The sequence below is a fragment of the Chiloscyllium punctatum genome, chromosome 12, assembly GCF_047496795.1.
Source record: "Chiloscyllium punctatum isolate Juve2018m chromosome 12, sChiPun1.3, whole genome shotgun sequence".
Taxonomy (NCBI): domain Eukaryota; kingdom Metazoa; phylum Chordata; class Chondrichthyes; order Orectolobiformes; family Hemiscylliidae; genus Chiloscyllium; species Chiloscyllium punctatum.
Genome location: NC_092750.1, coordinates 30859981 through 30872590, shown reverse-complemented (window position 1 = coordinate 30872590; position 12610 = coordinate 30859981). Strand labels below are relative to the sequence as shown.

The 12610-nt window shown below is 41.9% G+C and overlaps 1 protein-coding gene across 3 annotated transcripts in view; it reads left to right on the top strand.

The window, feature by feature from the left end:
* The window catches only part of phf2 (PHD finger protein 2), a 158849-nt gene that overhangs the window by 139627 nt on the left and 6612 nt on the right, over nucleotides 1-12610 (top strand). For all 3 annotated transcript variants that reach the window (XM_072582260.1, XM_072582259.1, XM_072582261.1), the window contains exons 20-22: nucleotides 936-1031; nucleotides 3003-3112; nucleotides 3392-3506. In XM_072582260.1, the coding sequence (XP_072438361.1) occupies nucleotides 936-1031; nucleotides 3003-3112; nucleotides 3392-3506 (321 nt within the window). The remainder of the gene's footprint in view (nucleotides 1-935; nucleotides 1032-3002; nucleotides 3113-3391; nucleotides 3507-12610) is intronic.

Genomic DNA, 12610 nt, shown 5'->3' with positions numbered 1-12610 from the left:
CACTGTACAGGACATTGGTTAGGCCACTGTTGGAATATTGCATGCAATTCTGGTCACTTTCCTATCAGAAAGATGTTGTGAAACTTGAAAGGGTTCAGAAAAGATTTACAAGGATGTTGCCAGGATTGAATGATCTGAGCTTGAGGGAGAGGCTGAACAGGCTGGGGCTGCTTTCCGTGGAGTGTCAGAGGCTGAGGGGTGACCTTATAGGGGTTTATAAAATCATGAGGGGCGACCTTATTGAGGTTTATAAAATCATGAGGGGCATGGATAGGGAAAATAGACAAGGTCTTTTTTCTGGGGTGGGGGAGTCTAGAACTAGGGGGCATAGGTTTAGGGTGAGAGGGGAAAGATATTAAAGAGACCTAAGAGGCAATCTTTTCACACAGAGGGTGGTGCGTGTGTGGAATGGGCTGCCAGAGGAAGTGGTAGAGACTAGTACAATTGCAACATTTAAAGGCATCTGGATGGGTATATGAATAGGAAGACTTTGGAGGGAAATGGGCCAAGTGCTGGCAGGTGGGACTAGATTCAGTTGGGATACCTGGTCGGCATGGACAAGTTGGACCGAAGCTTCTGTTTCCGTGCTGTACATCTCTATGACTCTCCAATGGATGCTGCCAGACATGTTGAGTATTTTCAACATTTTCTTTTTTCATTTCAGTTTTCCAGTTTCCAAAGTACGTGTCTTTTCTCTCCTTTTAAGTTGACTCAAACTTTTCACAGGTCTTTTCAATGATCTTTCTGTTAATCTATCTTCAGACAAAATTATAAGTTGACTATAACTTGAGAGATATGTTACCTTTTTTGAGTAGAATATGGAAAATATGACGATGGTTTTTTTTCTGATACATGTTTTATATGTCATTTAACAATTGTGCAGACTTTATTTGGATAAAACAGTTAATATATAAAGAACCCTTTTATATGTTTAGTTTATCCATCACTTGAATCTGATGATGATGATCCAGTTTTCAAATCCAGATCCAAAAAGAGAAAAAGTGCAGATGATACACCCTGGAATCCTACAGGTACTTTTGCAACAAGTGGGACTTTTAGCCTTTGAAGCACATAAGCATTATTGCTAATCTCTCTACATTACGCATGTGTTTGAAAACAAAATTATCTATTTTGTTAATTCAATTAAGTGAGATTGGACTACACTTTCAGTCTGTGCATTGTAACAATATAACTAATAATTTAATTAAACAAAATATAATACTTAACCATTTAAATATATAATTGTTCTGAATTTCACACCTCCAGCTCATTTCAAATTTATTTCTTTCTTAAAGGTAATTAATTACTTTCATCTCGTTGGTAATATAAGCACTGTGCGAGAAAGGTCACAAGGCAGAATCCTAATTGTACGAGCCCTCATGTCACCCTACACCAATATCTATGCAAAATACAAGTATAGACAGAAGTCTTTCACAATGCTATGGTAAAAAAAGATGTAATGATTAATCATAATTTTGATTCCTATATGAAAAACTGTCATACTTTATACCTGGCTGGTACAGGTCTAGTTTGAATAAAATATATTCACTAATAATTAATGGTACTCAAGCTTAAAAATAACTTACAGATAATGTCATTAAATAAATTCAAAGGAAAGCAAAGTCTATTTTTTTTATCTTATTGATATTCTCCAAAAATAAATAACTTGAATTACATTTTAAATTGCTGAAACATGTTTTTTTTCATGATCTTACTATAAGTTAATTCCTTTTAATTTTCCTTCCCTTAATATTTAGTAGGGACTTATGGGGGGAAGAATAAAAACAAAAAATTTCTCCTGCGAGAACTGGACATGTTTTGTGTTGTGGATGTACTAAAAGGCATTATCCCAGCCAAAACTGATTGCTGGCACTTGACCATTTCACAAAATGTGGATATGGAGATTTACAGAATTGTTCCTTTGCAGATATTTTCCTCCTTTTCACTTTTCTGGGGAGTTATCTGCCTTTGCCTCTCTCATTTTCAAAATTTCAAATAACCAGTGTAACTCATAGAATATTTTTGTCTATATTTTGACGTGCCAAATCAAATATGTTTTATTGGCACCCTGAGAGGATTTGTGTAATACAGGTAGTTCTGGGATAACGTGCATTTCAGCAGTGTGATTTGGCTCTAACATCGCGGAAGAATTAGGGAGCGGTATTTTGGAAAACGCTTACTTCCATTGGCAATAGTGTGTTTCCAGCAGGGATCAGTTTGCACACTTTGTTCTGTGCATGCACCGATGCACACGCCAAAATCTCTGCACCATTCTGCATATGCGCTGGTGTTCTTGCCATTCTATGCATGCACTGAAGTCTCTGTGCCATTGTGCACATGCGTGATGTGAGCTCCGGTCCTCATGCCATTCTGTGCATGCATCGATGTCAGCTGTCAACAGAGCAACTTTCTGTGAGAGGTACTGTTCAGAGAACAGCTTTCTTACAGTTTTTAAACTTACTGTATTAAATTTACTTTTGTTTTGTTAATAAATATGATATAAATCTTCATTTAGGCTATGCTATACTTTGTGTTAGACATTTGGGTGATTTTTGAGAGATCGTGAATGATATTTTTTGCTGGCCTGCCCCTAACCCCACTTTTCCCATAGGCCCCATTATTTTTATTAAGCTATTTTCTTTTAAGCAAGATTTCACTAGAACACAACTGTGGCATTATAGGAGAACTACATGTACGTGCATATTGTTCAACAATTCTATATTATTTTTAATCCCAGTCTTATTAACGAAAGCAGTTCAGTTCAGTTTAAAATGAGTGAGAAAATGATCTTCACTACCTGTTTTATGAAGTTTCTGCCAAACACATAAAAAATGATACTTGATAAAATGTGCATTAAATTCGGCATTCTGTCATTATCCAAGTTAAATTGAAAGGATTTAAAATAATAAATAATTTAATGGTATATTCTAATGCACAGGATACAACAATTACAAATTAATATTTCTTCATTTTTAAAAAATCTTTCTTTTGTATTTCTTTAGCCAGAGTTACACCATCTGTTCCTCGGCATGACCGGCCAACACGAGAAGGGGCAAGAGTTGCCTCAATAGAAACTGGATTAGCTGCAGCTGCTGCAAAGTTATCTCAACAGGTGAGTTCCTTCAAAGCTTTCACTAACAAAATACATAACTGCACAGATGTACTTTTATGTTGTACATATACTTGTGAAAAAATCAAATGGATCACACAGCTGCAGCTTTAAAAATAAATGAGAAAGTTTGTATTGTGTTATTTGTAATTATCCTTTGCAAAAAAAATGTAAAAATAGATTTCTCAGATCATAAACACATTTTATGGCTTTGAACATGAATGAATGGGTGTATCCACATGTGTAAATACTAATAATTTATGTTCTTGCATTTTATCACAGGAACAACAGAAAGTCCAGAAGAGAAAATACACCAAAAGGAAAATGTCATCAGATGATTCGATCAAAATCCCTCAGGAAAGTGCTTCTACAGAAATGAAGACTGACAGCCATACAGGTTGTTTTATAGATCATGAATGTACTGTTGATGCCAGCACATTTAGTATGAAACAATTCAGCAGTGGGTCTCAGTTAGTGTTTCCTGCTGTATTCCTGACATATGTAAGACCAGTGGTTATACTTATGTGTAATTCAGCAACTAATGGTGACTTTAATGGAGCAAGACATGGATAATGATGGATAAGATACTGAAATAGAAACAGAAAGTTCTGGAAGATACTTATCTGTGGAGAAAAATAGAGTTAATTTTTGAGTTAAATAAACTGTTCTTCTGAACCTCGCTCCTTAGATTTACTGTGCACCATTCCTGGCTCATGCTTAGTCTCCTCCAAAATGCTTCTGGCTACTGATCCCTACATTGGGCCCCAGTCCAAATCTACCCAAGGGCCACTGGCATCATAACTTACCCTGCTCCCACTGCCAATATTGCAACTCCAATTCTCCCTAACTCCTCTAGACATATCTGAGGACAGCACCAATGTTATAACTTCACAACAATCAAATTCATTTCGTCTGTAAGCTACCTGGGCACATGCATGAGATAATCATAGATCTCCAGTTTTAGTACAGTGAGTCCCAAGGCCCAATTTTAATGTATCTTTGAGTGTACCTGTTCCAGCGTAGGCCATGAACATGTTGGGCTGGACTTTCCCAGAGCCAGCTCGACTGCAATTGTCTTTAAAAATAGAAAACATGACTTGAATGTAGAAGTCCTGTCTCTCTTTCCAGCACATACCATTTCTACTTGCTGGTGTAGGGTGGGATATGATTGACACAGACTGGATCCCAAACTCAGTAGGGTCATTTATAATCAGTACGGTGTTCAAATAGACTATATTTTCACTGTAACAGTTGATTAGATTAGATTAGATTACTTACAGTGTGGAAACAGGCCCTTCGGCCCAACAAGTCCACACAGCCCCGCCGAAGTGCAACCCACCCATACTCCTACATTTACCCCTTACCTAGCACTACGGACAATTTAGCATGGCCAATTCACCTGACCTGCACATCTTTGGACTGTGGGAGGAAACCGGAGCACCCGGAGGAAACCCACGCAGACACGGGGAGACGTGCAAACTCCACACAGACAGTTGCCTGAGGTGGGAATTGAACCCAGGTCTCTGGCGCTGTGAGGCAGTAGTGCTAACCACTGTGCCACCGTGCCACCACTAGATTGGAGTGGTGCTGGAAAAGCACAGCAGGTCAGGCAGCATCCGAGGAGCAGGAAAATCAACGTTTCAGGCAAAAACCCTTAATCAGGAATAGATTTTAGTGATGAGTAGCCCAGTTTTCATATTTGGTTTATTTCCTTTTTTTTGTGAATTGTGTCTTATCGGGTTTCAGAGGCATTTCGATTCTCCAGATTCTCGTTTGTTGTGTTAGAACCTCTGTCATTTCTGGAGGACAGATTTTGAATCGAGCAGAAGTTTATTAAAACAAAAACATTTTTGTTCTAACAAATTACATTTCTCATTGAATGTAATGATGTTTGTTCCAAATAATTATACCTTCGCTGGAGGTTACATTTACATTGTAGGCTTAGTATTGGTATAAACAATTTCACTTTGTAACAATAAACTGGCAGTGTAAAGCAGCAATCAGAATGAAACCTAAATCCAAATGCAGCAGACAGCAGCTACTTGGAGAAAGTGTGACACAAGATGGAGTCGAAATCCAGACTCCATTTGCTTTGCATAGTCCAGAACCTCTGGATCTTTGTAAATTAACTTGACCTTAATTTGAATATTTTTGGAGCATTCTGTTACTGTTTTCCAGTCAAATGACAAATTTTACAGTTAATGTTTGACTCCATTTCAGCCTTCAGTCTGTTGACTTTTGATTTTTTTTCCATATTTAGTTTTGAAATGATTTTGAATTGAATTTCCTATGTTTTGCATCCACACTCATTATGGCCACAGTAGTTGACAAGGCCCATCTCCTGCATTTCGGCCCTCACCCTCTCTGCTCCCTCCCACAAGGTTGATAGGCTCCCCCTTCTCCTTACTTACCATTCCACCAGCATCCAAATCCAGAGTATCATTAGTCACCATTTCCACTACCTCCACAGGATGTCACCACCAGACACACATTCCCTTCCCTTGTCCTCCCTTGTCAGACCTCTGGAGGGACCATTCCCTCTGGACACCCTGGTTGATTCTTCCTTCCCTCCCAGCATCTTTCCCTGCAGCCACAAAAGATGTAACACCTGTTCATTTACTTCCTCTCTCCCCAGTATCCAAGGGCCCAAACACACTTACCAGGTGAAGCAGTGCTTTACCTGCACTTCACTCAATCTAGTCTACTGCATTCGCCAATCACAATGTGGTTTCCTCTACATTGGTGAAACAAAGCGTAAACTGCATGACCACTTCACAGAACACCTACATTCTGTCTGCAAAAAGACCCTCAGCTTCCAGTTGCCTGCAACTTTAACATCCTAATGTTCCTTGGCCAATATCTTTGTCTCAGGCTTATATATGATTAGATTCCCCACAGTATGGAAACAGGCCCTTCAGCCCAACAAGTCCACACCGACCCTCTGAAGAGTAGCCCACCCAGACCCATTCCCCTACATTTACCCAACGAATGCATCTAACACTATGGGCAATTTAGCATGGCCAATTCACCTAACCCGCACAGCTTTGGATTGTTGCAGTGCTCCAGCAAAGCTCAGTGCAAGCTGGAAGAACAGCACCTCATTTTCCTCTTGGGGACTTTGCAGCCTTCTGGATTCAATACCAAGTTCAATAATTTTCAGGCTTGAGCTCTCCTATGTCCTTAACCCAACCCCACACACCAGGCCTTGTTATCACATGAAGAAAGTGAGGACTGCAGATGCTGGAGATGAGAGTCGAAAAGTGTGGTGCAAGAAAAGCACAGCCATCAGGCAGCATCTGAGGAGCCGGAGAATCGATGTTTAGGGCATAAGCCCTTCATCAGGAATGTAGGGGAGGCGGGGAAGGGATCTGAGAGATTAATGGGGGTTGGGCTGGGGAAAAGATAACTGGGAAGGTTATAGGTAGATGCAGGTGGGGAGTGATAAGTTAGAAGGGAGGGTGGTTGGAAGGTCCCAAGGCAAAAGGTGAGATGTTCTTCCTCCAGGCATCAGTTGGCTTGAATTTGGCAGTGGAGGGGGCCCAGGACTTACATGTCCTTGGCGGAGTGGGAGGGGGAGCTGAAGTGGTCAGCCACAAGGCGGTGGGGTTGTATGGTGCATATGTTCCAGAGATGTTCCCTGAAACATTCAGCAAGTTGGCATCCTGTGGCCGACCACTTCAACTCCCTTCAACATCAATTCTCCTGCTCCTCAGATGCTGCCTGACCTGCTGTGCTTTTCCACGTGGTCTGCCACTAAGATTCCCCATTGACAGTTATTCATCATGCTAGCATGGTTGTTATTGACTCTTTTGTCTGTCCAAACTGTCCTTCTCCCTCTTTGGGTTCTATCCCTACCTATTGTTTACTCCTTACCCCTTCTTCCTACGCTATCTTCTGCTTAAAAATCAACAGTTTCCGAGCTGCCATCAATTCTAAGGAAGGGTCACTGGATCTGAAACATTAACTATGTTTTCTCTCCACAGATACTGCTAGATCTGCTGAGCTTTTCAAGCAATTTCTGCTTTTGTTTCTGATTTCCAGCATCCACAGTTCTTTCGGTTTTCATTATGGCCACACTCTGTTACTTCAGTGCTATTTTGTTAGTTTCCACTCTCCATCTTCTTACAGAACTTCTGTCTATGTCCATTCTCAAAGTCTTGCATTCTCCCTCCATGCTGACCTGCTTTGGCTTCTGCTCCTACAAAACCTCAACCTTTATTTTTAAAAGCTCTCTATTTCTTTTCCTATACCTCCATCATCTTCCCGAAAATCTTCATTCCCACATTTATTTGGAAAGGCAAGGACTGATTCGGGATAGTCAACATGGCTTTGTGCGTGGGAAATCATGTCTCACAAGCTTGATTGAATTATTTGAAGTAACAAAGAAGATTGATGAGGGCAGAGCAGTAGATGTGATCTATATGGACTTCTGTAAAGATGAGGCGTGAAGGTTCAATAGGGGCAATTGAGAGTTATAAGGTAGCCCGGAAGGACCTGAAGAGAGAGCTAAGAGCAGCAAGGAGGGGACATGAAAGGTGCTTAGTTGGTAGGATTAGGGAAAACCCTAAGGCTTTCTATAGGTATGTTAGGAATAAAAGAATGACTAGGGAAGGAATAGGTCCAATCAAGGATAGTAATGGGAAGTTGCGTGTGGAGGCTGAAGAGATTGGGGAGGCGCTGAATGAATACTTTTCGTCAGTATTCACTCAGGAACAGGACATTGTTGTCGATATTTGTCTCTTACTCTCTATTTATATTCTTCTTTTCCTATACCTCCATCATCTTCCCGAAAATCTTCATTCCCACATTTATTTGGAAAGGCAAGGACTGATTCGGGATAGTCAACATGGCTTTGTGCGTGGGAAATCATGTCTCACAAGCTTGATTGAATTATTTGAAGTAACAAAGAAGATTGATGAGGGCAGAGCAGTAGATGTGATCTATATGGACTTCTGTAAGGCGTTCGACAAGGTTCCCCATGGGAGACTGATTAGCAAGCTTAGATCTTATGGAATACAGTGAGAACTAGCCATTTGGATACAGAACTGGCTCAAAGGTAGAAGACAGAGGGTGGTGGTGAAGGGTTGTTTTTCAGAGTGGAAGCCTGTGATCAGTGGAGTGCCATAAGGATCGATGCTGGGTCCTCTACTTTTTGTCATTTGCATAAATGATTTGGATGCGAGCGTAAGAGGTACAGTTAGTAAGTTTGCAGATGACACCAAAATTGGAGGTGTAGTGGACAGTGAAGAAGGTTACCTCAGATTACAACAGGATCTGGAACAGATGGGCCAATGGGCTGAGAAATGGCGGATGGAGTTTAATTCAGATAAATGTAAGGTGCTGCATTTTGGGAAAGCAAATCTTAGCAGGCCTTATACACTTAATGGTAAGGTCCTAGGGAGTGTTGCTGAACAAAGAGACCTTGGAGTGCAGGTTCATAGCTCCTTGAAAGTGGAGTTGCAGGTAGATAGGATAGTGAAGAAGGCGTTTGGTATGCTTTCCTTTATTGGTCAGAGTATTGAGTACAGGAGTTGGGAGGTCATGTTGCCACTGTACAGGACATTGTTTAGACCACCGTTGGAATATTGCGTGCAATTCTGGTCTCCTTCCTATCGGAAAGATGTTGTGAAATGGCAGGGGCATGGGAACCCAGACTGTAGCTGTAGGGTGCAGGACCTGGAGTGTAGGGAGGTTAGGAATATGGCATCAATCTTAAAGGAGGGTGCCTGTAAACAGAAGAGTGGCTTGAAGTGTGTATACTTTAATGCCAGAAGTATACGAAATAAGGTAGGTGAACTCGCAGCGTGGGTTGGTACCTGGGACTTCGATGTTGTGGCTATTACGGAGACGTGGCTAGATCAGGGACAGGATTGGCTGTTGCAGGTTCCAGGGTTTAAATGTTTTAGTAGGGTCAGAGGTGGGGGCAAAAGAGGGGGGGGGGTGGCTTTGCTTGTCAAAGATAGTATTACAGCGGTGGAAAGGAAGATGGACGAAGATTTGCCATCTGAGGTAGTTTGGGTTGAGGTTAGGAATAGGAGAGGTGAGGTCACCCAGTTAGGAGTCTTTTACAGGCCTCCTAATAGTCCTAGAATCGTTGAAGAAAGGATTGCGAAGATGATTCAGGAGAAGAGTGACAGTAATAGGGTGATTGTTATGGGAGACTTTAACTTTCCTGATATTGATTGGGAAAGCTATAGCTCAAGTTCGTTAGATGGGTCAGTGTTTGTGCAATGTGTGCAGGAGAGTTTCCTGACACAATATGTAGATAAGCCAACAAGAGGTGAGGCCATACTGGATTTGGTTCTGGGTAACGAACCAGGCCAGGTATTAGAACTAGGGGTAGGTGAGCACTTTGGGGACAGTGACCACAATTCGGTGATTTTTACTCTAGTGATGGAGAGGGATAAGTGTGTACTACAGGGCAAGAGTTATAGCTGGGGGCAGGGAAATTATGATGCGTTGAGGCATGACTTAGGAGGTGTGGATTGGAAAAGTAGATTCCAAGGCAAGAGCGTAATTGATATGTGGAACTTGTTCAAGGAGCAACTATTGAGTGTCGTTGATAAGTACGTACCTATCAGGCAGGGAGGAAAGGGTCGTGTGAGGGAGCCGTGGTTTAATAAGGAGTTGGAATCCCTTGTTAAATGGAAGAGGGCGGCCTTTGTAAAGATGAGGCGTGAAGGTTCAATAGGGGCAATTGAGAGTTATAAGGTAGCCCGGAAGGACCTGAAGAGAGAGCTAAGAGCAGCAAGGAGGGGACATGAAAGGTGCTTAGTTGGTAGGATTAGGGAAAACCCTAAGGCTTTCTATAGGTATGTTAGGAATAAAAGAATGACTAGGGAAGGAATAGGTCCAATCAAGGATAGTAATGGGAAGTTGCGTGTGGAGGCTGAAGAGATTGGGGAGGCGCTGAATGAATACTTTTCGTCAGTATTCACTCAGGAACAGGACATTGTTGTCGATATGAATACTGAGGCACGAATAAGTAGAATGGATGGCTTTGAGATATGTAGAGAAGAGGTGTTGGAAATTCTGGCAAGGGTGAAAATAGATAAGTCCCCTGGGCCTGATGGCATTTATCCTAGGATTCTCTGGGAAGCAAGGGAGGAGATTGCAGAGCCATTGGCCTTGATTTTTGTGTCCTCTTTGTCTACAGGAGTAGTGCCAGAGGACTGGAGGCTAGCAAACGTGGTTCCCTTGTTCAAGAAGGGGAGTAGGGATAATCCTAGTAACTATAGGCCAGTGAGTCTCACTTCTGTTGTGGGCAAAGTCTTAGAGAGAATTGTAAGGGATAGGATTTATGCACATCTGGATAAGAATGATGTGATCAAGGATAGTCAGCATGGTTTTGTGAAGGGCAGGTCGTGCCTCACAAACCTTATTGAATTCTTTGAGAAGGTGACTAAGGAAGTAGATGAGGGGAAAGCGGTAGATGTGGTATATATGGATTTTAGTAAGGCGTTTGATAAGGTCCCCCATGGTAGGCTACTGCAGAAAATACAGAGATATGGCATTGAGGGTGAGTTGGAGGTTTGGATTAGGAATTGGCTCTCTGGAAGAAGACAGAGGGTAGTAGTTGATGGCAAAGGTTAATCTTGGAGTGCCGTCACTAGCGGTGTTCCGCAAGGATCTGTTTTGGGACCATTGCTGTTTGTCATTTTTATAAATGACCTGGAGGAAGGGTTAGAAGGTTGGGTGAGCAAGTTTGCGGATGATACGAAAGTCGGAGGAGTTGTAGACAGTGAGGAAGGATATGGCAGGTTACAGCGGGATATAGAGAAGCTGCAGAGCTGGGCAGAAAGGTGGCAAATGGAGTTCAATGTAGCTAAGTGTGAAGTGATTCACTTTGGTAAGAGTAATAAAAAGATGGATTACTGTGCTAATGGTAGACTACTTGGTAGTGTGGAAGAGCAGAGGGATCTTGGTGTCCATGTACACAGATCTCTGAAAGTTGCCACCCAGGTAAATAGTGCAGTGAAGAAGGCATATGGCGTACTGGCTTTTATTGGTAGAGGAATTGAGTTCCGGAGTCCTGAGGTCATGCTGCAGTTGTATAAGACTCTGGTGCGGCCACATCTGGAATATTGTGTGCAGTTTTGGTCGCCATACTATAGGAAGGATGTGGAGGCACTGGAACGGGTGCAGAGGAAGTTTACCAGGATGTTGCCTGGTATGGTAGGAAAATCCTATGAGGAAAGGCTGAGGCACTTGGGGTTGTTTTCATTGGAGAAAAGAAGGTTTAGGGGTGATTTGATAGAGGTGTACAAGATGATTAGGGGGTTAGATAGGGTTGACAGTGAGAACCTTTTTCCACGTATGGAGTCAGCTATTACAAGGGGGCATAGCTTTAAATTAAGGGGGGGTAGATATAGGACTGATGTTAGGGGTAGGTTCTTCACTCAGCGAGTCGTAAGTTCATGGAATGCCCTGCCAGTAGCAGTAGTGGACTCTCCCTCTTTATGGGTATTTAAGCGGGCATTGGATAGGTATATGGAGGATAGTGGGTTAGTGTAGGTTAGGTGGGCTTTGATCGGCGCAACATCGAGGGCTGAAGGGCCTGTACTGCGCTGTATTCTTCTATGTTCTATGTTCTATGAAACTTGAAAGGGTTCAGAAAGGATTTACAAGAATGTTGCCAGGGTTGGAGGATCTGAGCTACAGGGAGAGGCTGAACAGGCTGGGGCTGTTTTCACTGGGGCGTCGGAGGCTGAGGTTTACAAAATTATGAACGGCATGGATAGGATAAATAGACAAAGTCTTTTCCTTGGGGTCGGGGAGTCCAGAACTAGAGGGCATAGGTTTAGGGTGAGAGGGGAAAGATATAAAAGAGACCTAAGGGGCAACTTTTTCACGCAGAGGGTGGTACGTGTATGGAATGAGCTGCCAGAGGATGTGGTGGAGGCTGGTACAATTGCAACATTTAAGAGATATTTGGATGGGTATATGAATAGGAAGGGTTTGGAGGGATATGGGCTGGGTGCTGGCAGGTGGGACTAGATTGGGTTGGAATATCTGGTCGGCATAGACAGGTACATCTCTATGACTCTGACTTTGTGTACTCCTGTTCATTTTGTAATATAGCTATAACCTGGTTCCCATTTTTAAAACATTCACCCTTCCAATTTCTTTTCCTCATTTATTTTCATTTTGGTTCATCTATCAAATGATAGAAATAGCTCAGAGGTGCACACGACGTGCCGCACAATATATGCAACAATCACTTAGGTTAAAAAGAATTTCAACCAACAAACAAAACTGTGTTGTATAAATCAGAATGCTTAATAGAAAACAGATTTAATAAGATTATGTTGCCCTGAAATTGTTTGCTAGTTTAATTCACTTGCTGCGAAATTTGTAATGATCTATGTGGTGTCCTTTAAGTCTCTTTCAAACTTATCAGTCTTGGGTGTAATTGTATTTTTATACCACGTAATATTTTGTGTTTCCTGCTGTAAAATGTACAGTAACACCGATCAATCCAGCCTTACTTGTAATCATTGA